At 44.7% G+C, this 27369-nt stretch overlaps 1 protein-coding gene across 1 annotated transcript in view; it reads right to left on the bottom strand.

Moving 5' to 3' along the window:
- Positions 1–305: 305 nt before the first annotated feature.
- The window catches only part of XPO6 (exportin 6), a 224626-nt gene continuing 197562 nt past the window's right edge, over positions 306–27369 (bottom strand). Inside the window, exons 19-24 of the mRNA XM_030211002.1 lie at positions 19412–19526; positions 17147–17318; positions 15164–15325; positions 7403–7501; positions 4352–4582; positions 306–1047 (exon numbers count right to left, since the gene is read on the bottom strand). Of these exons, the coding sequence (XP_030066862.1) occupies positions 946–1047; positions 4352–4582; positions 7403–7501; positions 15164–15325; positions 17147–17318; positions 19412–19526 (881 nt within the window). The 3' untranslated portion in view covers positions 306–945. The remainder of the gene's footprint in view (positions 1048–4351; positions 4583–7402; positions 7502–15163; positions 15326–17146; positions 17319–19411; positions 19527–27369) is intronic.

Consider the following 27369-nt stretch of genomic DNA (forward strand, 5'->3'; position numbering starts at 1 on the left):
GCTCTACTCCTAATCCTGGCATTGATTTTACATCAGCCTGGGTATCACCTTCTCACTGTTAGTATGATGTGTGGAAGTATTTCCCCAGAAGTGGTTGCATATACAATTCTAAAAACTTCAACTATGATGTGTTAGGATTTTGTTAGAAAGAAAGGTGCTCTAGAAAATCAAATTATGTACATCTATGAATTTTTCATAAAACATTCAAACACAAAGCAGGTCCCTTTATTAACCCCCTCCCCTAAAAAATTGAAAATGAGCAACAAGACTAGGTCCTATTGCATAAAGGAGACAAAAGTCCACTGTTACCAACAACAAAAGCTTTTTATTTCCATTAAGCGTTTTGGGATGGAATGATGTGAACAAACAGACGATGAAAATATCGTCTCTCTGGATCACTGATCCATGCGGAGATGCTTTGAGGCAATTTCAAATCAGAAGGGAAAGAACAACAGTCTGTTCACAGTTTGCTTCATCAGCATGGTTCTCTGCTCCGATGAGGCAGGGGTGTTAGGGGACGGATCGGCACGGAATGATGTGAAGGTTCTGAATGTCTGAAGTCATCTTTGGCATCTGCCTCATGATTGATAAAAAAATGGTTTTCATTCATTTTTGTCTTAAGATTTGTCCAAGGACCTTCCAACTGAAATCTTCGGACGTAAACAAAGTGCTAAAAGTTTATATTAAAAAAAAAAACAAAATAAAAAAATAAAAGAATCAGTCGCATTTCATACTGCCAAAATGCCCTTGTCACTTCTGTGGCGGTGTTAAGACATATTCTGCTGAGAAAGCACAGCTTGGTGTGAAGTGGTGGTGGCCGTGTACGAATCCAGCTGTGAATCCTCGCGTGCGTGAGTCTGTGTGCCTGTTGCTCCCTTCCACAGATGGGGAGGAGCCGTACACATCCAGCTTTACAGTAATCCCAAGGCAGGCTCAAAGCAAACACTAAAGTTTCACAGTTCCAGGGGGTAAGCTGTTATTGCAGAGTCTGTAATAGCACAGGTCGTTCACTAGTCTGTGCACATTCTGTGTAAATGAAGGCAGGTCCTGGAAGAGAGCAAGAGTAGGGTAAAGGAAGTAGGTTGCAGGTTCTACCTGATAAAAAAACAGCAGCACACTTCTCATCTCCATTTCTAGATTTTATAGCAAAGTAGCATTTGTCAGGTACAAAATACTGTGAAGACTCAAACACCTGCCCAAGCCCGGGAGCTTTAACATTAGGACTTTATTTGATGCTTATTTAAAACATACAGTCTGTGGCATAAAGGAGTCCATGGTATCCAGTTAACACCAATCTGTGGCACAGAAGACTCGACACTTTAGTGCGACTCTGCAATACAGATGCACATCACTTGATTCCCTTGCGAGGAATTTACCCTGACGTTTTAGTTTATTCACCAAGGTTATCTCAGTTTACCAGTGTCACAACTGTGATTTGATGTACTGAATACCATGGTAGAGAATGACATGGGAACAAAGTTTGCCCCCGTACTGTCCCTGTGGGTTGTGTCACCATCCCCACTAGTTTTGTCTCCGTTCCCTTGGGCTCTGTCTCCATCCCCATCCTGTCCCTGCGGGCTCTGTCTCCATCCCCGCTCTGTGTATTTAAATCTTTTTATTAAAGTATAAAAAGGAAAAATATGCTGTGTGACTGTTTAAATCACAAATAGAAAACAATAAATAACAACGAGCAACTATTATAATCCCCCCCCCTACTACCCTTCCAGCCCCAACAATAGCTGACTTCTGCTACTCCAAGGAATCCTAATCCACCCAGGGGTACAAAATACAACCTGTTCTGTATGCCCTAGCAAGGGAGAAATATGTCCAATGAAGTACTGTTATGATTTTTTTAATCTGTGGATGAATAAGTCATCAACAATCTCAGGATTCACTCTAGCTCTCCTGTCTTCCACAGTACTTCCTGCAATAGAAGATTTCTTAGATGATGTGCTGGTAGCAGGAATGTACAGGATACCCCATGCAAATTTTGACAGTTGTGGCCGTATGTTTGTTTTTCCAAAAAAAAAAAAAATCAAAATATCTTTTTCATCACTCAAACATACATAACAGTCCAGTTCATTAACAGGCTTCAAAGTAGAAAATGACACCACGGGCTCTGTCCCCATCCCCGCAGGATCTGTCTCTATACCATAGACACCTTTATGCCGCAGATTGTATGTTTGAAATAAGCATCAAATAAAGACTGACTGTTCTGATAAAACATCTTCCATCATCTCTGTTTCTCCTTGCTTTCAATCCACATTGTATCATCGTGGGGACTACATACTTCTTGTGTTTGCTTACAGCTTTAATATTATACACCATTGTCTTCCTGTGTCAAGAAATCTGACAACATTCCAAGATACTTTAAATATTCCGTAACTACGTTCTCAGGTTCATTCAAACAAATTTACTAACATCTGCAAACCTTTAAAATGTTATGTCTGTATTTTATGCCAGCTTATTTGTAACATCTATCAATTCTTCTTTCTATCCCACTGAGGAGTTTCTCCTCTTAAACCACGCAATATATATGCACTCCCCACCTCCCCTTCCTTGTTTGGATTGTTGAACTTCTGTGCCTTTTTCACCTCACTATAGGAGTAAAATCTTAGGTGGCACCATGTATAGCACTATATAACATAGCTATATACTATACCAGTATGTGGTACCATAGGTCAGAATTTGGCTCACTGAAGCATCATGTGCTGGGATAAAGCCTTTTAGACAGTCTACAGGCATTAAGCCAAACCAGCCAAGGACTGACGGAATTCCTCCTGCCAGCTGAACTGACGCAGTAGCTGGCCAGCTTGGGTAATATATGCATATTGTTCTCAAAACAATATTCCCTTGGTCAGTATGACCCTCCTCAAGTCATAATATCTAAAACAGACAAGATTGATGCGATAAACATTTGGTTCCTGCATGTCAACAGCAAGGCCAGGATTCATGTCACTAACCAGATGAAGTCTGTGATCTCTGATTAAAAGAGGTTAGAAACCAAGGCAAAGGTCTGCTGATTTCCATCTGACCTGACTGCAAGCCACCTTACTCTCTGCCAGCCTGCTGATTCATCTGGGGAATCTTCTGCCACCTATTTGATCATCCAGTGCCTACTTATGTTCAGGCTGTTTAACTGCTATGTTATTGCTAATCGGTTTAGATTAAGTGGCCAGAATGTAATGGCCTACCTTAGAGTTTAATGCGTGTTTGCTATGAACTACATTTTAGATAAGACCACCTTTGTCATTATTCTAGCATTGATTTCATTGTTTCTGCTGCTATGTAAATAAACAAGCTATTTTTATAATATATTTGGACCTGTCGGTTCTGTTAGTATATTTTGGGCTGTGAATTCGGATTCCAACATAAAGTGAACATACCGTATTTTTCGGACTATAAGACGCACCGGACCATAAGACGCACCTAGGTTTCAGAGGAAAATAGGAAAAAAAAAAAATTTGCTTTTTCCCTCCTCTAAAACCTAGGTGCTCCGGTGCGTCTTGTCCGAATCCCTCCCTCCAAGTTCGGGATCGCCCTCAGGGTTACCTCCTCCCCCCCCCCCCCCCGGCCCTGTCACCACCTCTCCCCTTACTCACGCGATCTTCCCTGGTGGTCTAGTGACGTCGGGGCAGGAAAGAGCCCCCTTTTTCCTGCCCAGCGCGCTGCTCTCCATCCTCCTGTATGCATTGCTGCCTGACGGTCTCGGCGAGATTCAAAATGGCCGCCGAGAATTGAAGTCTCGGCGGCCATATTGAATCTCGCCGAGACCGTCAGGCTGCATACAGGAGTATGGAGAGCAGCGCGCTGGGCAGGAAAGAGGGGGTTCTTTCCTGCCCCGACGTCACTAGACCACCAGGGAAGATCGCGTGAGTAAGGGGAGAAGTGGTGACAGGCCCGGGGGGAGGGCGATCCCGAACTAGGAGGGAGGGCGGGCGGGCTGCCAGCCAAATCTCTACCTTCGGACTATAAGAAGCACCCCCCATTTTCCTCCCAAATTTTTGGGGAAAAAAGTGCGTCTTATAGTCTGAAAAACACGGTAATTTTTTCCAAAAGTTATATTTCTAAGTACCACAGTGCTACCTTATAATCATTTATACTAAGAATTTACATTCCCAAATTGCCTGTCCTCTGCTGAGGGTGAGGTAATCTGTATTAGCCCTAAAGTGCACATTTATCTCCCTCCTAATTGGTGAAAATCTCTGTTCTATCTGCCCTACTTTCCTCCCACATCATACATACACATCTCCCTCTTTTCAGGGTGAAAATCCGTCCCATACCTCTCAATGTGCATGCATTCTAGCCAACTCCCATCACCTCCATCCCACTCCCCTACATGCTCTCTTACTCTGTCTATCTTGAAATTCCTGCCCAATACATTCTTCTGGTTGGAGTCAATGCCATCGCAGCCACTCAGGAACTCTGGCAGGAAGGCGGAATAGAAACTGTCAAAGTCAACGGAGGCCATGTTATAGACTGCAATGCCAATTTCCTCCTGCAGCAGGTCATGGGACTTGTGGATCAGCACCTGGAGCAGCACATTCACAAACTGCAGCAGCATGGTTGTCCGGAAGATTTTCTGCAGGGGTGAAGGTACAAAGGAAGCTTATTAAAGGAACACCAAGACTCATTCTGCAGTTAAAGTTGTATTCAAAACCCAGGCCATGTCAAAGTAGCATTTCATTTAGGAGTTAGTTAATACACAATAAGTTAAAATTTGCTAATTCTGGAGAAGACAGCAAGAAGGGAGCACAGGGCATGGCACAGGGAGACATGGGCGAAGTTTGCTCGCTTTTCTTTCCTATGATAGATGCTTCAGAGGTGTTGTTTCTGGTAATGCAAGGGACTGGGGAATGAAGGCTGTGGGCTTCTTGTGCCATCATGTTAGGAACAACAATATTTAAATAATGTGCACTAGTTGTTTCCCCCCTTTTAAGGGCACAACATTCTACACTTTAATGCTAGGCACTGGCAGAAAAACAATTCAAGTCGAGTCGTCAAATCATTTACACTAAAGGACCCTCAAAAGACAGCAATTTTCTTCATCCTTTTATGTCCTTACTAAGAAAAAAGGCCCGTTTCAGAAAGCAATGAAACGGGTGCTAGCAAGGTTTTCCTGGGAGTGTGTGTGTGAGAGTAAGTGTGTGATAGAGAGTGAGTGTGTGTGACAGAGAGAGTGAGACTGGGTGCGAGAGTGCGTGTGTGAGAATGAGAGTGTGTGCCAGGGCCGTGACAGGGCCTCCCCTCCCCTCTCTCCCAGTTGGATGGTTTTCCTGGCCCCTCCCTCCCTCCCAGTTCCAGGGTTTTTCCTCCTCCTCCCTCCCAGTGCAAGGGGTTTCCCTCCCCCTCCCTCCCACCCTGTTCCAGGGGCCTCATCCCCCCTCCCTCCATCCCTCCCAGTTGCAGGGTCCTCCCTCCCTCCCACAATACCCTCTTCAACCCTTCACCTTAGTGTCCTTCCTCAAAACTCGTTGAAAACCCCCCCCTCTGTATGGTGATTTGCACTGGCGGTGCTTCAGGGCTTCCTAGGAGAGTGCGAGGATTCCTCTCTTTGCAGCGCAGCCTTCCTGAGGCGCCTGGATGCTAGCAAGTGTGAGTCTGCATCTTTCCTTCTAGGGAAGTGGTAGCGCAGTTCAATGCACATCTGTGGCAGCAGAGATACTGAAACGGTGCTGCTGCTGTGGGCAGCATCAGGAGGCTGTCCGGGGGGTGCTCGTCGTCAAGGCTTGTCAGCACGGTATTAGATTTGGGCGAGTCTCTCTTCTTTCTGTGCTCCTACAATGTTGGTGGCCATTCTGGATTCGCAGGCAATGAACACTGCGACAGCGGGGAGTGCATTGCAAGGTCCCGAAAAGATTTTGGGGGCGTTGTACTTATGAATTTTGAGGACGGGACCTCTGCAGGTGACGCAAACAAAATGGTGATGTGTGGTCCTGACCTTGCTCCTGAAATGTTTGGAGGGGGGCGCGCGGCCATTGCGAAGCGAAGTCCTTTTTTTTTCTTTTTTCATTACCCGCCCTTGACGTAATGACGGTTTGACGCGAGGGTGGGGCGGCTCAGCGATGCGTTGAGTGTAATTGCTCCGCTCTCCACGTCATGACGTTTTGACTCGAAGGCGGGGCACACACTCATGGGGAAAAATTCCGATTTTGACCACCTCGGAAGTTGCAGCTTCATTAGAACGTTGGGGTTGCAAATTATGTGCAGAAGGGGCGTGGCTGAGGGCGGGTCTATGAGTGACAGTGAGTGGTGCTGACATCCTAGCCTACCAACAGTGCACGGCTTTAGTGTTTCCCTGCCACAGAGTGAGCTTCAGAATGTTGGAGGTGAGAATTATTTATATAGATGTTTGCCTGGTCCTTTAGACTTTCAACTGATGTGGCCCCTGACTGAGACTACCACGCCAGGAGCCTTCAATTGCAGATACCTCTCTTCTGTTTTCCTTCCCATCTAGCCCAGCCATCACAACAATCCTTCAGTTAAGGGAATCCTGCCACAAGTGCTAGGTCTAGGAATTATGTTTATACAGCATTGCCTTTGAGCAATCAGCTCAATCCCATTTCATTTTTAACATACTCTCCATCACTTAGAGAAAGGACATCTAGTGAAGGAACAAATGTTTTAATTCCCCTGTAAAGTGCACAGAAGGCATCAGAAAAATAACATTTCTGTACATTAAAAAAAAGGTGGAAGACTTCTCCACAAAAAGGAACAGGTAGCTACTATGCTATTAACTAGATATTTTGACTCTGCAGTAACTAGAATCTGTGACTAGATACACAGTGCTGAACAGCTATGTGAAGTGGCTCTGTAAAATAAACAGAACAGAGGGTGACTCATCCCTCTCACAGCACAAATACTGCACTGGGTAGGACTAGATAGGTGTAAGAGTATGTACAATAGTTAAATTAAACATGTTGGTGTGGACATGATATGCAACAGGCATTAACATCTTGTACCAAACCCGTCAAAAAGAAGCTAAATGATGATCAAAAGGGAAAGTATATAATTAGTGCTGTTCCCTGAACCCCATAAATACCCTGTTATTTTGAAATGTCCTTGGACACAGCGGGAGAAGACACCAGCAGCAAATGGCAGTATCAGGAAACGTGTTAAGCTGCAGCTGTTTGATGGCAACAGCTAGAGCACTGCTAGTGTAACACAGGCTTGCACATTCTCTGCTCATCAGTTAGGACCATGTGCACATCTGAAATTCCTTAACCTTGGGATAGTGAAGATAAAGCCGGGCTGACCTTATACAAAGGGTGGCTAGATACGAAATGAAAATTCCTGCATTTTTCCCTGCCCTGACATCTAAACGCTCACAGTAACTCCCAGCCTTGTGTGTCCTCTGGGCTAAGATTCTCCCTTGTGTTCCCTTGACATGAATACTACTCACTTTATGGTACAGCTTCTGTTTGGTGTTCAGAGTTTCAAGGTAGAACAGATTCTGTCTGAAGAGATGGATATCCGGCTGCAAGAAGGACTGTCCAAATGCCTGCAAGAAACCAAGAACACCTGTCCATGAGCAACACCAAGCAGTCTGTAAATAGGCTGTTCAATGGGAGGGGTTTGCTGGGGGTTTTAATACTGGTAACAGTTGCTTGTTCCGTCAGTGAAGGAAGCCTTATTCTCATCCCTAAAGGCAAGCTGTCTTACCACTACCCCCATACCTCCTTAATCGTCCCAACAACGGTGACAATTTAATAGGTGTGGAAAGAAACCTTGTGTGGTGCTGTTGGGTCTTGCAAGATTACAGGACCTCGCACAGCTGCAACTTCAAAGGGAGGCTAGCAGAGGTGGCGGGGGGGGGGGGGGGGGAACGACACACACATATGAAGATGATTTTTTTTTTTGGGGGGGGGGGGGGGGGTTGGAGAAGTGTGGCAATAATTATTAATAATTTAAATACACATTTTATTTAAATTCTCCTTTCTCACATCTGAGGCTTTATGCAGTCCATGTTGCGAAGATGGCATGAATTTCCATTTCAGGGATAGCAGCACATATAGTTAAGATACTGGAAAAATGAGGGCATTCTTTTCACCGTTATCAGACACCCACATGTTACATAATTTATCTAGTCTACTGAAATGAACATTTTGCTATATTCATTTGCTCTGGTTCTGTGCTGTAGAAGAACTACTGTTTCTTTGTGGGGTGATAGAAACAGCAGCAGACAGCAAAATGAGTGTGAGAGAGAGACTGGGTACAGACTCAGATGGATGTACATATGAGAGACAGACTACGTGATGAGCCTAGGGGAAGGGGGATGAAAAACTGGCTCTTAAAATTTTTCAGCTCGCTCCTATGTTCATTGAATATTTGTTGAGGCTTATGATATATCCCTCACAGCTGTTCCTTATTAGCCTTTTTTAGCTGTTGCTGGACCAAGAGAATGGAACTTGCTTCCACTGGCACTTGAGTCCAAAAGGATACCTCTTCTTTTAAGAAACAACTGAAGGGTCATTTATTAAGATGGATTATGGGGTTACAATGGATTGAACGCTTATCTACACAATCTCTGGATTTACTTTATTAAACTGCATTCTTTCTGGGTTTGGCCATGTTGATTAAATATTTTCTGTCCGCTATAAATTTTATTGTGCATTTTATATCTTTGAATTGTGTTTTATATAAGTGTTTTTGAATATGTATTTTTTTTAATGATCTGCCTTAGGAAAGGCTGAATATAAATAAACCATTAGGGGTTGAGGTAGGGCACAGTGACTGCTATATTATAACCACATCCTCTTCTTTCATGTAAAATAATATTATACTTAGTCTTTACTCATACTAATGTGCTATATTAATTTTGAAATGTTAACTGAACGGGGGGGGGGGGGGGGGGGGGGGGGAGAGGGATACAGGGCAAAAGGCACTATAAGCACCCATAATACCCTTGTACTGAGTCTGGACCTTTGACCTCTGCTCTGAGTCACTACCAAACCAATGACCTCAAATTGGTATTACAGAGCCCTTAGAATCAATACTAAAAATGTATTATACCAATGAATACTTGAACAAAGTGGATCACAATAATAGAAATAACAATAATCATTCCATTACAAGAATAAAAAATTATATAGGGCCCTATTTACTAAGTAGCACTATAGGCGAGCTAACGTTTTTAGTGCTCGCTAAAAATTGGCATGCACTAATGCTAGAGATGCCCCTAGGAATATATGGCCGTCTCTAGCGTTTAGCATGTTCTAATTTTAGCAAGTGCTAAAAATGCTAGTGCACCTTAGTAGCCCAACCATATCCTTATTCTCACTAGGGAAGTGATAAGTCACATTACATAATAATCTCGCACAAGCAATTCAATAACATACTGATGTCTTCATGTAAAATATGGAGTAGGTCAGGGCTGTGGAGTCAGTACACCAAACCTTCGACTCCCAACTCCTCTTTTTTTTTTTTTTTTAACTGTCCAACTCCAGCTCAGACTCCAATTCCTATTTATATTAGGCTTTTAAACTTTTTTTGTTCTGGATTCATAAATTTTTATTTATTTTGAAACTGGAGTCAGAGTCGGTACATTTTTACCAACTCTGACTCCACCCAAAATTGCTGCCGACTGACTCCACAGCCCTGGAGAAGACATTGTGCCATATTATGTATGGATGTTTGAATATTTTTACTGCTGTAATTGTCTACTGCTTATATTTAACTTATTCTTGCTGTACACTGCCTTGAGTGATGGTAAATAAATCCTAATAAATCAAACAAACAAACAAAACAAACAACATCTAGGTGCAAATATAACACAGAAGATCTCAGTCATATTGAACAGATCACAGGTATACTCTCAAGCTATCGAATACTCATCCTATAATGGGGCTCTATTTTTTTCTGAATTTAAGTTACTATGGATATAGTTACACAAAAAAGGGAAACAAATTTTATAGACTCTGTTAAATTATTTAGAATTTAAATTACCCCCCCCCCCCCAAAAAAAAACAAAACAAAACAAAACTGTAGATTTTCATAGCCCTTTCTAAATGCCTAAAGTGAACACCAAATATCTTCAGTGATACTTTAGTAAAAGATTTCTCGAGGGACCAAAATTTGCCACGGTACACTCCCTTTCTCTCACAAAAAAGCACTAATACAGAAGAACAAAAATAGTCAACCCTTTGAAATTAAACCATACGTATAAATATTTCTTGAATTTTACATACTTGTAACAAGGACAGGACATAGACATGAATCCTGGTTAAATCCTCTCTAGTAATGCCATAGTCAATTGTCCTTCAGCATTCATTTCACTCAACATGACCTCCCAAACCCATGCTCCTCACTGCAATTTTACAGCCTAATTTATTTCATTTGCATTTTTCAGTTCTGTGTTTTACCTCCAATACACTCTTCCCTACAATCTAGCAAGCTCCCCTCAACCCCTGATCTCCACCTTAAGACGCCTCTTCAGATTATCTTTCTCATTAGAAGAGATACAGAGAAAGGTGACCAAAATGATAATGGAGAGGAAAAACTTCCTTATGAGGAAAGGCTAAAGAGGTAACAGCTCTTCAGCTTGGAGAAGAAATGGCTATGGGGAGATATGAAAGAGGTCAATAAAATAAGTGGACAGAAACAGAAATTGACCGTTAATCTTTATACTTTTAGAAAGAATAACATAGCAACATAGTAATGTTGGCAGATAAAAACTCACAACGTCTATCCATTCTGCCCAAAAAGATGTCCAGAGTTATATCTGGCACCCTATGCAGTTCCACTTCAAGATCAACCACTGGCATCATAAACAGGGAAGTCGGCAACTTGCCTTGCGAACCTAATATGGGCAGATATATGATGCAATCTTGGAACATACAACAATACTGTCCCGTCCTATCTTATCTAATTTATCTAGGAATCTTCACGATATTGACCCTTCATCTCTATCCTCCCATGTTTCAAACCTCCTCTCTACTGTGGCACCATCCATGTCTGTCAACGAGGCTGTTTCTTCTTACAACAATACTCTATCCTCTGCCTTAGACACTCTTGCACCTTTGATGACCCGCCCTGTAAGGCGTACAAAACCCCAACCTTGGCTGACTTCTAATATCCGCTACCTACGTTCCTGTACCTGCTCCGCCGAACACCTCTGGTGGAAATCTCGGGCCCTTGCTGATTTCTTACACTTTAAGTTCATGCTGACCTCCTTCCAATCTGCTCTTTTACGTGCCAAACAGGATTATTATATCCAACTGACCAACTCTCTTGGCTCTAATCCTCGACTTCTCTTCACCACATTGAACTCTCTTCTCAAGGTGCCCCAACTCCCCCTTCATTATCTCCTCAGACCCTTGCCGAATTCTTTCACAACAAGGTTCAAAAGATAAACCTTGCTTTCTCTACCTCACCACCTCTCCCTCCACTAGTCCGTTCCCCTCTCTCTCCTTCCCCTCATTCCCTTTCCTCCTTTCCTGAAGTTACTATTGAGGAAACTACACTTCTCCTTTCTTCCTCAAAATGTACCACCTGTTCCTCTGATCCCATTCCCACCCACCTTCTTAATGCCATCTCTCCTGCTCTTATTCCTTTTATCTGTCACATTCTCAACCTCTCACTTTCCACTGCGACTGTCCCTGCTGCCTTTAAACATGCTGTGGTCACACCTCTCCTTAAGAAGCCTTCACTCGACCCTACTTGTCCCTCTAATTACCGACCCATCTCCCTCCTTCCTTTTCTCTCCAAATTACTTGAGCATGCTGTTCACCACCGCTGCCTTGATTTTCTCTCCTCACATGCTATTCTTGACCCACTACAATCTGGTTTTCGTCCTCTCCACTCAACCGAAACTGCGCTTACTAAAGTCTCCAATGACCTATTACTGGCTAAATCCAGAGGTCAATATTCCATCCTCATTCTTCTTGATCTTTCCGCTGCTTTTGACACTGTCGATCACAGCATACTTCTAGATACCCTGTCCTCACTTGGATTCCAGGGCTCTGTCCTTTCCTGGTTCTCTTCCTACCTCTCCCTCCGCACCTTTAGTGTTCACTCTGGTGGATCCTCTTCTACTTCTATCCCTCTGCCTGTCGGCGTACCTCAGGGTTCTGTTCTTGGTCCCCTCCTCTTTTCTATCTACACTTCTTCCCTTGGTTCATTAATCTCATCCCATGGCTTTTCCTACCATCTCTATGCTGATGACTCCCAAATCTACCTTTCTACCCCTGATATCTCACCTTGCATCCAAACCAAAGTTTCAGCGTGCTTGTCTGACATTGCTGTCTGGATGTCTCAACGCCACCTGAAATTAAATATGACCAAAACCGAGCTCCTCATTTTCCCCCCCAAACCCACCTCCCCGCTCCCCCCCGTTTTCTATTTCTGTTGATGGATCTCTCATTCTCCCTGTCTCCTCAGCTCGAAACCTTGGGGTCATCTTTGACTCTTCTCTCTCCTTCTCTGCTCATATCCAGCAGATTGCCAAGACCTGTCGTTTCTTTCTTTACAACATCCGTAAAATCCGCCCCTTTCTTTCCGAGCACTCTACCAAAACCCTCATCCACACCCTTGTCACCTCTCGTTTAGACTACTGCAATTTGCTTCTTGCTGGCCTCCCACCTAGTCACCTCTCCCCTCTCCAGTCGGTTCAAAACTCTGCTGCCCGTCTCATCTTCCGCCAGGGTCGCTTTACTCATACTACCCCTCTCCTCAAGACCCTTCACTGGCTCCCTATCTGTTTTCGCATCCTGTTCAAACTTCTTCTACTAACCTATAAATGTACTCACTCTGCTGCTCCCCAGTATCTCTCCACACTCGTCCTTCCCTACACCTCTTCCCGTGCACTCCGCTCCATGGATAAATCCTTCTTATCTGTTCCCTTCTCCACTACTGCCAACTCCAGACTTCGCGCCTTCTGTCTCGCTGCACCCTACGCCTGGAATAAACTTCCTGAGCCCCTACGTCTTGCCCCATCCTTGGCCACCTTTAAATCTAGACTGAAAGCCCACCTCTTTAACATTGCTTTTGACTCGTAACCACTCGCCTCCACCTACCCTCCTCTCTTCCTTCCCGTTCACATTAATTGATTTGATTTGCTTACTTTATTTATTTTTTGTCTATTAGATTGTAAGCTCTTTGAGCAGGGACTGTCTTTCTTCTATGTTTGTGCAGCGCTGCGTACGCCTTGTAGCGCTACAGAAATGCTAAATAGTAGTAGTAGTAGTGCTTTCAACCATAAAAATGTTTCCCCCTCACTCACCACTGATTAGCATCATTTATTTTACTAATATGAAGCAACTGCCATCATATCCTATGCTTTGAATGTGAGAGATTAAGTATGCATATATAATTTAGAGATGATATATGCCAATTTGCCCTGGCAATTCTGAGGCACAGACGATATTCTGCCACCCACTGCTTCTAGTTCCCAACTACTGGAGTTGCCGCTGAAATCCACTCTAGCATTTATCTTGATCTGACTGCCATTCACGAAAGGGAGAGACAATTCAGTTTCTAAGTAGCACATTTAAAACAAATAGAAAAAAGATGTTAATTTCTTTTCCTTTAGTTGGGCTCCACCATCCTTAACAAGTGGGTGTTATTCCCGACAGCCAGCAGATAGAGGTAGAGAAAATGAATTTTCCCAGTGACATCACTGGTATAACATGCTGGTACTCAGTTCAGAGGCTGACTGAATTTCAGTTTTGGTGCTGAAACCAGCCTAAATCTGAGTTTGACCATGGTTCGGTTTTGGCCAAAAATGCCAGTTCATTTTTGGCTGAAACCAAAAGTCTGTTCCCTTCCATGAACATTCTCTGCCTGCCCTCCACGCCACCTCAAGCTTTCACTCTCTGCCTGCACCACCCCCCACTCCAAGTGCCACCTCTCATCACCTGAAAGTTCCTACCTATGCTGGTTCCAATCTCAAAATGGCTGTTATGACCTCCTGTGGGAAGTCACAGTAGCCATATTGACTGCTAGAGCTGGCCGGGGCAGGAATGACTGGGGATTGCTCCTGCCCCAAAGATGCCACTAGACCACCAGGGCTTCTAAAGGTAGGCCTGAGGTTGGCTTATGGGCGGTGGGAAGGAGGCTCAGGGTGACCTGTTCTCTGATGGGCGGGGTGGGGGGTGGTGGTGGTGGGGGGGGGGGGGGGGGGGGGCAAAAGTTTCAGTTTTGGCAAGTGGCAAATTTTGGTCACAGATTAGGTTAAAGTCGCCCTCTAGCTCAGTCCATAAAACATAAGAAAACATTAACATTTGTGGAAATCCACTGCTGTGTAAGTTGATTGGAATTTATCTACCTTTTGATATCTGCTGTTCTTGTGACCTGGATTGGCCACTGTTGGAAAAGGATATTGGCCTTGATGAATCTTTGGTTTGACCCACTATGGCAATTCTTAGGTTCTTGGTTTATCAGCTCCCTGCTCATTAAACTAATCTCATACTGCCTTCTGTTACTTATGCCCTTTAATAAAAGGGACCCATACCATCCTGCGCTCTCTGTAAACCTGGAGTGGAGGAATAACCTAATGGTTAGAGCAAAAGGCTAAGAACCAGGGCCCCACTTCAAACCCCGCTGTGGCTCCATGTGATCTTGGGCAAGTCACTTACCCTCCACTGTCTCAGGCCAAACTTATTGTGAACCCACTAGGGCCAGGGAAAATACTTACTGTACCTGAATTTAACTTATTTTGGAAAAAGATATGAGCTAAATGTTTAAATAAAAAATAATAATGCTCAGTCCACATACAGTCTTGCATGTACCCATTCAACTAACTTTAATAAACACGGACACTGAGCCTTGCAACATTCAGGCTCAACTACCATGTAACAAGAACAGCTTCCTTGGTAGATCTACTAGGCAAACAATTTAGTCTGCTACCTCTCTATACGACAGGCATGCAGAGAACCGGTGCAGGAATGGCAATATAAGGAAACAATCACTTGTAGTTGTAGGAAACTAATGTGTTGTTCTCAGGCTTATTTCACATAGCCAAACTGGTTCATCCTGAAACCTGTTAACAGAGCAGGCCATTTCTCATATGACTTATCTCTGAAATAAAAGGTGGCACAGTTCCTTTTCATTTCCATGGAAATAAAAGATTCCCTTGAGTGTCTAAGATTCTGCCACCTGTTATCAGAAAGTCAAAGGACCAAGCTATTTAGAATGCCTGTTCTTTCTCATAAGTAAAAAATCTCACCTGCATGACAGCAACGAACTGCGTCTCATTTTCCATCTGTTCTTCGGTCACCCCATGCTGCACACTAGCCAGGACATTGGATTTGAAGAAGTAGCGCCAGTTATGATGTAGGATTTGGAAGAGCAGCTCAAAGAGCTCAGCTTTCACATCTGGGGAGGAGCGCTGAGGAGAAAATGCACAGCATAGTAAGCTTGTTAGGCCCCTCTTTCATAGAAAATAGGAAAGTGAAGCCCCATTTATTCTTCTCAATATTCCATATCACTTTTCCCCCCAAATGTAGGGATCCTGAGGGGCCAATGCAGAAAGCTTTGCAGTACAGACATGGCTCTACTATGAAATTAGTACCACGATACTACCAGGACAGGTATAAATGAGTATGTAAATTACTACCATGTTAAAATTGCAATGTGCCTTATATGGCAGACTGACCCTGCCTGGTGCATTCCTAGGGCACCACCGTTTTTCAAGATGGTGGTGCCAGAGGCAGGATTGAGTAGGCATCACTCCTGCCTCTTAAGGTACAAGGGGGGAAGCAGCTGTCACTAGACATCAGGGATTTCATTTTTTGTTTAGATGGGGAAAGGGGGTTGGAGAGCCACTAGACCACCAGGGAAAGGTTTTAAAATGTGGGTAGGAAGGTTAGGGGGGATGACACCGATGAAAAACAGGTATCAGGGCCAGGGGGTACTGAAAGACACCCACTCCTCTCAACCAACACTTCTATGCTGCCCCAGACCTGGTGAAAGTTTTCCCACGCTAGCCATGCAGACAAAACTTTTTCTCTTGAATGGCAGCAGAATGGTTAATCGGCGCATTAACATTCATTTTAATGCAGTGTGCAGTCAGAGTTTCCACACAAGTTAACACCTGTGCTGAAACTCTGCATTGCTAACCCATGGTAAATCAATGTTAAACTTGCAATAGCTGTGCGGAAAAATTTCTGCATTGGCCTCTGAGGCATTATGACTAGATTTCATCATAGCTGTAAAGGCGTGCTGAAAGTTTCTCCTTACACAATGAATGTAATTTAGACTTGGAAAAAAATTCTGCACCCTTTGCTTTCTATTCTATTTTGTACCTTCTCCTTTTTGTCTCCCTCCCAGCACTTTAAAGCACTTCATAGGTTGCCTGGCAACTTTTGATGAACTCTGCTGAAGTTAATCTGTAGCAGCACCACAGCCTGCCAGCAAACTGAAGAATGACCTATGCGGTTCTGAATCCAAATGGTGTCATTCTTTGAATAAAAGCAGTACAGAGAATCTGTTTTTGTGTTTGTAAAAGCTGAGAACTACCTCAGTCCTGAAGCATCGCTACTGTGAAGTATTATATAAAGTGCCTGTTAGATACAAACACATCCCACTGGTGGTGGCACCCACATATGCAGACACAAAGACACAAACTGGTTGCTTTGGGGGTAGTTTTAGAGAGCACTTTCTATACACAAAGCATGTTTTATGTATTCTGTTCACTCTCAATGTTTTTTTTTTTTTTTTGCAGGAGTATTCTAGATCAAGTGTACTGTTATTCTATTGCTAATGTTTAGAATAGTATTGCACAGGTGAATATGTGCACACAAGTATGCTTTTTGACAAGATTATGAATATTTTTATGCAGTCTGCCTGTAGGCACTCCTGGGGGCAGTATTCGGGTAGAGCTGCAATTTATGTGTATACTTTACAAAATATACACATACAGGCTGAGAAGTACACATTCTCATATTTGCACCCGTTCATAGCAGGTGTAGATTTGTATGAGAGCATTTGTGTACTACTGGGAATAGTTTTGGGAACCTATTTTATAAAGGCACATAGGCACCTTTACTGGGGGCTGGGGAAGAAGCAAATGTGTTGTTGTAAGTAAATAAGTGCACAGAAATAAATACATAAAATCAAATAATTCTTTAACCGTTCTCCATCACACTTTAGGAAGGAGGGATGGATCTGCAACTGCTTTCCTCCCCTCATGCCATGCCTGCCCTCCTACCTCTGCGATGATAGGGTACACCTGCTCCATGCACAATGAGATGATGCTCGGTAAGAAAGGCTTGAATGCCTGTCCTGGCTCCTGGACCACCACCTGCAGAATTTTCAGAAACTTTTCCACCACTCGACAGCCAGAGCTACCCTCATGCAGAATACTCTCTGCTAACTGCTCCCTACAGAGACAGACAAAACCAAGTGAGGTGAGCTCCCCTTACTGTTCTCTATTTAGTTCAATTTATTTACCACTAAACACAATATGCTTCTACAGACAGCTCTGAGAGTGGGAAGCTCTAACTACTCCTCCCCACCCCCCACCACACAGCACATGTTAGTGTGTTAGATGTACATGGTGAGGCCAAACAGTAAATGACAGCAGAAAGACCAAACTGACCCCTTCAGTGTGCCAACTGAAATTCTTTCCTTTTGGGCACATGAACACAAATTCTCACACTCAAACCAAATCCATCCCCTAATCCTATCTTTTACCTGGCCTTTCAATCCCTTTCTTAGTAGCACCCTCCATACCAGTCCCAAACATGCTGAGACTGGTAGATCATGTCAGACCTTTTCTTTTATCATCCAAGTTTCTAATACTCCTACATATCTGGCTTCCCCATGCACAGTGAAATTTGGGTTTTAGTCATAGCCACTCCATGCATGTTACCCCAGAACTTTCTTGGAAGAACTACATCAGTCTGCAGTATTCATTCTACAGTTCCTGGAGACTACAAAAAAAAAAAAAAAAAAAAAAAAAAAAACTGCACTAGCCTTAGGATTTGTGTCTTAAGTCCAGTGCTCACAGGCTTCTCTTCAGGAGGAGGCACTGCATTGAGACCTGAGCTGCTATTCATGAAGTACTCCTTGTTCCCCTTGCCTTATCACACAATCCCCCCAAGCAGTTCTGCCACTGGATACAGTCTTCTATCCCTGGCTTCAACATTCTTTCCTTGGGCTGGTCACGCTCAGACTGTGGAGCAGCAGCTAGCCCTTAACCTTTCACATGTAGCTTGTTTAGTTTCTCTCATGACTCCAAAATTCACAGGGGAGTTTTATTCCCCTTCATCTCTGTCTTGCACTGTACATTCTCCAGGGCTCCAGCATGAATCCTGGGAGATCTCACATGTTCTCCCATTTTATTCATCAAAACACTACACATCTTAATTAGGTGGTGGAGTAGCTACCAGTAGAACAGTGAAGAATGACACAGCCCTGAACCTGCACTACTAGCCTCAGTTTGCCAAAGCTCAGGTCTTTGTGTATTTGAGGCCAGTGAAAATACGCCTGGCTCAGAATAGTTGTGGCACAAGAAAGGGAGACGCAGAAAAGTGGTGCTGGAGGAAAAGGGAAATGAAGCAGAGCCTTGAGAGAAATAGCCAACAGACAATGGTGGTATCAGCCTTTGCCTCCTCTCAAAGGGTGCCACCCTAGGCACCTCCACTTGTGTTGCCTAGTTGAAGCACCTACCCTAGAGAAGGGATGTTCGTTTACTGCTCCTTATAAACATATGGCTGACTGGGAAAGTTGCAAGCATAGCAGAAGGGCACATCTAGTATCTATGAAATAAACTCAAATGTTCTCTCCAAGAGAAAACATAAATAAGTTTTTGTTAGCTTCTCAGGTATGGAGGGAGAGTACAGAGATGGCAGAAAGCTCAATGAAAGCTCAGCTTATACACTCCAGTGAGATGCCAACATCACCCTATGGGAAAGAAAGTTTATGGCCCTTTCTCAAAATGGAAAACTATTAGCCAAGCTCATGTGAGAAACTGGTATGATATAAACATGAAGGCATGTGAAAAACAACTGTGCACTAGAGATGAACTCGGTACTGATTGGCACATGATGGAAAACAACCTTGAACTAGAAATGCACCTGGTACATAAAAGAGGGGTGAAATAACTCATAGGCCGGCTGGAAAACAGGGTTCCCCTAGCAATGAATGTGCAGGAATCATCCGTACAGTGCAGTATCATATATTTTAATCATGAAACGGTACCGAGTTTTATATTACACTTTTACCTGTTCTGTTTTGTGCATAATAAAATTATACTTTTGCTAATTTCACCATTCATATCCTGGGTCATTTTGACACACCCACCATCACAAAACTTACTCGGTGTGCAACAGATATCATATAGAATGTTGTGGGTCTGTAACTGGGAAAGAAGATGTTTTGATAGTTTGTGGTTAAATAACTGAAAAGTCTTCCTCCTAAAATATCCAGGTGTTATGCATCTTACACATGCCAGAAGTTAGCAAGGTGTTACCTGGTGAACATGTTAAGGAATGTCTGGATAACCTGCTCAGTGAAAGGCACGCCCATCTGTACCCTTAGCCCCTGAAACAGGGTGAGGAAAAACCCCAGCATCTCATCTGTCACATCTGTAAGGAACACATAGTAATTAGAAAGAAAAATATTTCTGAAACTGCTAAGATCGATCTAGGAAATAAATACAATGGGGAATTATAGGTTTACTGGTGGCCAGCAAAAGCAAAGATACTTACCTGTAGCAGGTATTCTCTGAGGGCGCCTGGGGCAGAGCACTTTTAAAGTGTATATGTTTTTAAGAGCACGCGCTAGCATCCCCACTGTGCGTGCACAAGTGCCTTCCAACCCGCCACAAGAGCGTGGGACCAGCAGTATAGTACAATAGTTACGAAATGCCTAGCACCCGCCTGGGGTTAACCCTGTGATCACCTGGAGGGTCTGTACCCAGACTGCTTAGGCTCACCTGCACCTGGACATGTGTTCTATAGTAGCACCCTCCTCCCACCGACTGGGCCCCCCTTGCCTCTGGGCTACTTTCCCAGGTGATTTCTAGGACACTGGGGCCACACTCCAGGGGTCCCCACAGTTTCCACACAGCACCCACAGACCCAAAAACACAAACCAGGATTCTTAGTCCAGGACAGCAGAATCAATAAACTAAATAAGGTTTATTGTCACAGAACTTGAACAGTGAACAGAAAAAGGTGAACTCAGCAAGCAACAACAGGTAATAGAATATGGATCAATTATAAAACTATCTAAACATTTGTTTACTACCTGGGTAGTACCTGGGGAGATCAGGAAATATAGCTGCTCACAGGGTCTCAGTAAAAAGAAAGATCTCCGCTCCTGCTCAATAGTAATGCAGATTGCCTTTCCATAAGCTGGAACTGGAAGAGAGAGTCTTTCTGCAACAACTTTAAAACTCAAACCAAGCACCATCTGATGGCCAATTAGGAGAAATACACTTCATGAAATAATACAGTTTTCAGGCTCAAAAACCCACTGTTTTGTCACAAACAACATGGAAAACAACTCCAAGGGAAGGAGTGAGGGTATGAGAATTAATGGCTTGCTGTCCTCAGAGAATGCCTGTTACAGGTAAGTATATTTACTTTCTCAAAGGACAAGCAGACCATATTCTCTCACATGTGGGAATCCCTACCTACCAGGCTCACTGAAAATAATAGGTCAATTGGATATCACAACAGCGAGTCAAAATACTAATTAACCTGAAACCATATACATACTGTGTGAAGAGTGCAGCCTGGAATAGAACAAAACGGGCCTAGCAGGGTGGAGTTTGATTCTAGACCCCAAACAAATTCTGCAGATGACTCTGCCCAAACCGACTATCACATCGGGTATCCTGCTCAAGGCAGTAGTATGATGTGAATATGTGGACTGAAGACCATGTTGCAGCCTTGCAAAATTTCTTCTATAGAGGCTGACCACAAGTGGGCTACCGATGCAGCCATGGCTCCGACATTATGAGCCTTGACATGACCCTCAGTCAGCCCAGCTTGGGCGTAAGCAAAAGAAATGCAATCTGCTAGTGTTTCCATCTTGTTGGGATCAAAAGAAACAAAAAGCAGGGTGGACTGTCAGTAGGGCCTAGTCCACTCCAAATAAAAGGTCAATGCTTATTTGCAGTCCAAGGTGTGTAGTATGGTTTCACCAGGATGGCCATGAGGCTTGGAAAATAATGTTGGAAGGACCAAGTCAGATGGAACTCCAACACAACCTTAGGCAGGAACTTAGGGTGTGTGCGAAGAATTACACTGTTGTATGAAACTTAGTATAAGGTGGATCTGCTACTAGGGCCTGAAGCTCACTTACCCTGCGAGCTGAATTAACAGCCACCAAAAACAAGACCTTCCAGGTCAAGTACTTCAGATGACAGGAATCAAGTGGCTCAAAAGGAACTTTCATCAGCTAGGCAAGGACGACATTTAGGTCCCATAACACAGGCGAAGGTTCGACAGGGGGTTTTGTCAACAGCAAACCTCTCAAACTAGAGGCTGTCCAGAGATGGGCTTCTGCACGGCAATAAGCACTAATTGCATTGAGATGAACCCTTACTAAGTTGGTGTTGAGGCCAGACTCAAAGGTGCAGAATAGAGAGCTGCATGAGAATGGGGTTAGCGGGAATTTTGCAACACTCCTGTGGGGATCCTCTCCAGGTCCACAGGACTCACGCGGGGATTCCCTGGAACTGTAGTGCCAGGTCAGCCTACCTATCCTTTCCTTGTGCCATGGTAATTATAATAGCAATAAAAAAAATTAATGGATATGATTGGTAGCATTGAAATCCCCATAAGCAGAGAGAGGGGGAATGTTATCAACACAAGCTACTGTTAAGTTTGATTATTTTACCATGTCGGGTTATTTTAGCAAAGGGGATGGGGGAGATTCCAGTGGGGACAGGCAGGGGTGGAGGAGATTCCAGCGGGGATGGGTGAAATTTCTGTCCCTGCCCTCTCTAGTGCAAAAGGTATTGAAGCAGGATCTGACGTTGAAAACTTCTGCTCAGTGTGCTGCGGCGGCTAAGAAAGCACACAGAATGTTGAGCATTATTAGGAAAGGGTTGGAAATCAAACATGAGGATGTTATAATGCCATTGTATCGCTCCATGGAGTGACCGCACCTCGAATATTGTGTCCAATTCTGGTCGCTGCATCTCAAAAAAGATATAAAGAAATTGGCGAAGGTGCAGAGAAGGGCGACGAAAATGATAAAAGGAATGGAACGACTTCCCTATGAGGAAAGGCTAAGACTGTTAGGGCTCTTCAGCTTGGAGAAAAGGCAGCTGAGGGTGATATGATAGAAGTCTACAAGATAATGAGAGGAGTAGAGCGGACAGATGTGAAGCGTTTGTTTACACTTTCAAACAAATAATAGAACCAGGGGACACAAGATGAAGCTAGAATATGGTACATTTAAAACAAATAGGAGAAAGTTTTTCTTTACTCAGCGTGTAGTTGTACTCTGAAACTCGTTGCCGGAGAATGTAGTGACAGCATCTGGCCTTACGGAGTTTAAGGGGGGTTTGGACAGATTCCTGAAGAAAAAGTCCATTGAACATTATTAAATATATATATATATATATATATATATGTATTTTTTGGGTTTTGCCGGGTTCCTGAAGCCTGGATTGGCCGCTTCAGAGACAGGATCCTGGGCTTGATGGACCCTTGGTCTTTTCCCAGTATGGCGGTGCTTATGTGCATAGGGCAAGAAACAGGATCTAGGGCCTTGCCCTCACACTAGACGGTGAACCTCCTACACAATATCATAACCCCCCCCCCCCACTCTTTTATTGGCACGAGGTCTTAAAAATACTGCATAACCTGTGGGATATAAATCATTAACCAAAACTACATTCTCTTCTAACCACCACGATTCTGTAAAATGTACTAGGTTAAACTGTGACTCAAGGTAAGAGGAAGGTATCCAACCCTAGTCTGTCATGGACCTGGAGCCTGGAATACTACTGAGGAACTTTGTGATTGTACAGAGTGGCAAAGAGATCCACCAAGGGGGTTCCCCACTCTTAGAAAATCTCATGGGCAACACGCATGTTGAGTGACCACTCGTGTAGTTGCATGACCCTGTTCAGTCTGTTGGATTTGCCTGCCAGGCTGACGGCCCTGAGAACTATCCCATGCTGGGAAGCCCAATGCCACATTCAGACGGCCTCCTGACACAAAGGGTGTGATCTGGTACCCCTCGCTTATTGGTATTATAATCTCTGAAAGCCTTTAGAACATTCCAGATTGCCCATAGATCCAGAAGGTTGATGTGGAGATCCGCTTCCAGGGCTGACCAAGCACCTTGGGTGAGAACCCAGTCCAAGTGAGCTCCGCATCACCCTCTGGGGCTGAGAAATTTGGAATGGAAGTCCCACAGTCAAATTGGATTGAATTGTCCTCCACAGCAGGGACTGAACCAACTCTGGTGTCACCCGGATGACATCCGCTAGGTTCCTTGAGGCTTGACACCACTAGGAAGATAGGGTCCACTGGGCAGTACTTATGTGAAGACATGTCATGGGAGAGTCATGGACAGTGGAGGCCATGTGGCCCAACAAACTCAACATTTGCCACACTGTGACCTGTTGGCTGGCTCGAACCCAAGTGGCAAGAGCAACAAGTGTCCACACAGGGAGAAAGGCTCGCTCCTGCCACGTGTCTAGCAGGGCTCCAATGAACTCCAATTGCTGAACAGGGAGCACCCGAGTAACTCCAGCACCCGAACAGTTCTCCGCATGGACTCCTGTGTACCATTCTTCAACATGTTCTTCACTAGCCAATTGTCCATATAGGAGAAACACGGACTTCCAGTCTGTGTGGCGACATTGCGACCACCGCTAGACACTTGGGGAAAATCCTGGGAGCTCTAAAGGAAGTAATGTTTTCCTAGCAGAAATTGAAGATACTTCCTGTGACAGGGAAGTATCAGGATACGAGTGCAGGCATCCTTTAAGTCCTGAAAGCATGGTCAATATTGACCCTGAATCATTGGGAGAAGGGTGATTAGGGAAACCATCCTGAACTTCTCTTTGACAAGGAATTTGTTCAGGGCTATTATGTATAGGACAGGACGCATCCCCCCTGTTTTTTCCTTTGGCACAAGGAAGTACCTGGAATTGAATCCCTTCCCTTCTTCCCATGGTGGAATGGGCTTGACCATATGGGCCTTTAGAAGGGCGGAGAGTTCCTCTCCAAATACCTCCTTATGATGACAACTGAAGTGAGATGCTTTCGGTGGGCAATCTGGTGGTCTCTGTCTCCAACGCAAGGTGTAACCAAGATGGACTATTTGAAGAACCCACAAGGGGCCACCTTTCCTGGAAAAAACCCAGTCCCCCCACCCCTCAGCAGGTTGCTCAGGACGGCCACCTTTACTGTGGCTATGCTCTGCTGGAGCCAGTCAAAAACTTGTCCCCTGTTTTAACTGGGGAGCCAGCTGGGACTTGGCTGCACACTGTTCATGAGAACAAGCATGCTGGGACTGAGCCTGCTGAGGCTGGCAAGAGGAAGGAGCATAGCTATACCTCTGTGAGTAGTAGGGACCCCTCTTCGACTTGCTCAAAAACTTCCTAGATGAGGAGGAAGGAGTAAGTGTCCAGTGGGAGAGGTTATCAGTGCTGTCACTGTCCTTCTTGATGAGGTCAGTGACCTCCTCCACATTCTCTCCAAAAAGGTTACCCCCCCCCCCCCCCCCACATGTGGCATCTGCCAACCTGTGCTAGACCACAGAGTCCAAGTCAGAGACACATATCTTGTGCATTGCTATACTTTGGGCAGAGAGCCTGGATGCCACATCAAAAGTGTCGTAGGCACACCTGGCCAATAACTTATGACACACCTTCTGCTGTTTGGCCAGCTGGTGAAGCGATTTGGCCTGCTCCGCTGGGACAGAATCCACCAAATCAGTCATACTGCGCACAAAGTTCCACAAGTAAAGGTTTGTGTAGAACTGGTATAACTGGATACAGACAATGAGCATAGTGGCCTGATACATCTTCCACCCAAAAGGGTTCCAGCTTCCCTGGTTGGGGGGGCGGGGGAGCTGAGGCAAAGACTTTAGAACTCCTGGCCCTTTTGAGCATTGATTCCACCACTGATGAGGAAACTGGGGTCTATCAAACCCAGGGGAACTCTGGATCCGATACATAGTGTCAATTTTCTTAAGGAGGACAGGGACCGATAGAGGGGACTCCCAATTCTTCACCTGAACAGGATCTTGTGAAGCGGGACTGTCACAGCTTCTCTAAGAGAAGAATCATAGTCCAAGACCTCGAACATCTCAGCCCTGGGCTCGTCCTCCGTCTCCAACCGAATTGGAATGGCAGCCGACATTACCCTGACAAAAGCAAGGAAGGAAAGGCTCTCAGGTGGAGACTTCCTCCTTTCCTCTGGAGGGGAGGAGTCAGATGGGATACCACAGGACTCTTCCTCTGAGAAGTACCTACGAAACTCATCAGACGTTCATGAGTGCTCTTCATTGGTGTCAGTAAAGGGCTGACACCAAGCCTGCCTCGAGAGAGAGAACCATGTCCTTGTCTGGAGGAGTGTCGAGGTGTAGGCTCCACCCTCGACTCCGGCAAAGCATCCTCCATCGACATCATGGGGATGCCAGCAAAGACGGCATCGGTGTCGGTGACCTCACTGCAGGCTGAGGGCTTTGCGGGGCAGGAAAAAGAGGCATTGCTGGTGCAAGCACCCCAGATGCGCTTGTACTCTGCTAGAGTATCCCCGCCAAGTGCTCATGGAGCATGGCCCAGATGTCCCAGAAAGCTGACACTGGAAAAGGCTGGGACATTGTTTCAGAGGCAGTCTGCTGAAGGGGTCGGTGCAGGTGCCTGGTCCTGGCTACACAGAGACCCAAGCACCAGCACCTCCACAATGGAGGGGGAGCACTCCACCTGGTGCTGATGCTTCCTTGAAATTAGATCCTTCAGTGCCCCAGTGTTCCCGGCACCATGTATCAAGGGGGATCGATGCCAAGTACCGACACTCCTTGGTGCCGATGAGGATGACATCGAATCCCCATGTGTCCGTGGTGTCAGGTTCGATGTCGACTGGTCCTGGAGGTCCTGCATAGTGACCAGCGCCGTGACAGGATGCACGCCCACTCCCAGTGTCAGATTTGGGTCTCACAGCCATGAGGACCGATGCATCAAATGCCAATGCAGGCACCGAAGCTGATGCCGACATTTTGGACTGGGATTCAAAAACGTTTTTGCTTGAGCCTCTCTGGACAGCCGGGTTCTTTTCTGCATATGCAGGAAAAGACAGCTGGAAGGGGTGTGTTCAGGCCCTAAAAACTGCAGACATCAAGAATGGGTGTATGTTCCAGAGATGGTCCGATTGCACCAGGCACAGCACTTGAAGTCACTGGGAACTGTCGATGACATGAAAGGAAAAACAGCTGTGGCCAAATCAAATGACTCGATGGTGACTGAAAAAGGGGAAAACCATCAGAAAAAAAAAAAAGAGAAAACTTAAAAAAGTGTGTGAGTGTGTGTGTGTGTGGGGGGGGGGGGGGGGGGGGGGGGTAGAAAGTACATAAGTAATGTCACACTGGGAAAAGACCAAGGGTCCATCAAGCCCAGCACCCTGTCCACGACAGCAGCCAATCCAGGCCAAGGGCACCTGGCGAGCTTCCCAAACGTACAAACATTCTATACATGTTATTCCTGGAATTGTGGATTTTTCCCAAGTCCATTTAGTAGTGGTTTATGGACTTGTTCTTTAGGAAACCGTCTAACCCCTTTGTAAACTCTGCTAAGCTAACTGCCTTCAACATGTTCTCCGGCAATGAATTCCAGAGTTTAATTATGCGTTGGGTGAAGAAAGCTTTTCTCCGATTTGTTTTAAATTTACTACACTGTAGTTTCATCGCATGCCCCCTAGTCCTAGTATTTTAACCCCACTCTCTGTTTCCTATCCTTCAACCAGTTTTTAATCCACAATAGGACATTTCCTCCTAACCCATGACCCTCCAATTTCCTCTGTAGCCTTTCATGAGGTAACTTGTCAAACGCCGTTTGAAAATCCAGATACACGATATCAACCAGCTCCCCTTTGTCCACATGTTTGTTTACTCCTTCAAAGAATTGAAGTAAATTGGTCAGGCAAGATTTCCCCACACAAAAGCCGTGCTGACTTGGTCTCAGTAATCCATGTCCTTGGATGTGCTCTGTAATTTTGTTTTTGATAATAGCCTCTACCATTTCCCCGGCACCGACGTCAGACTCACTGGTCTATATTTTCCCAGATCTCCCCTGGAACCTTTTTTAAAAATCGGCGTTACATTGGCCACCCTCCAATCTTCCGGTACCACGCTCGATTTTAAGGATAAATTGCATATCACTAGCAGTAGCTCCGCAAGCTCATTTTTCAGTTCTATCAGTACTCTAGGATGAATACCATCTGGTCCAGGAGATTT

The sequence above is a fragment of the Microcaecilia unicolor genome, chromosome 8 (genome assembly GCF_901765095.1).
Source record: "Microcaecilia unicolor chromosome 8, aMicUni1.1, whole genome shotgun sequence".
Taxonomy (NCBI): domain Eukaryota; kingdom Metazoa; phylum Chordata; class Amphibia; order Gymnophiona; family Siphonopidae; genus Microcaecilia; species Microcaecilia unicolor.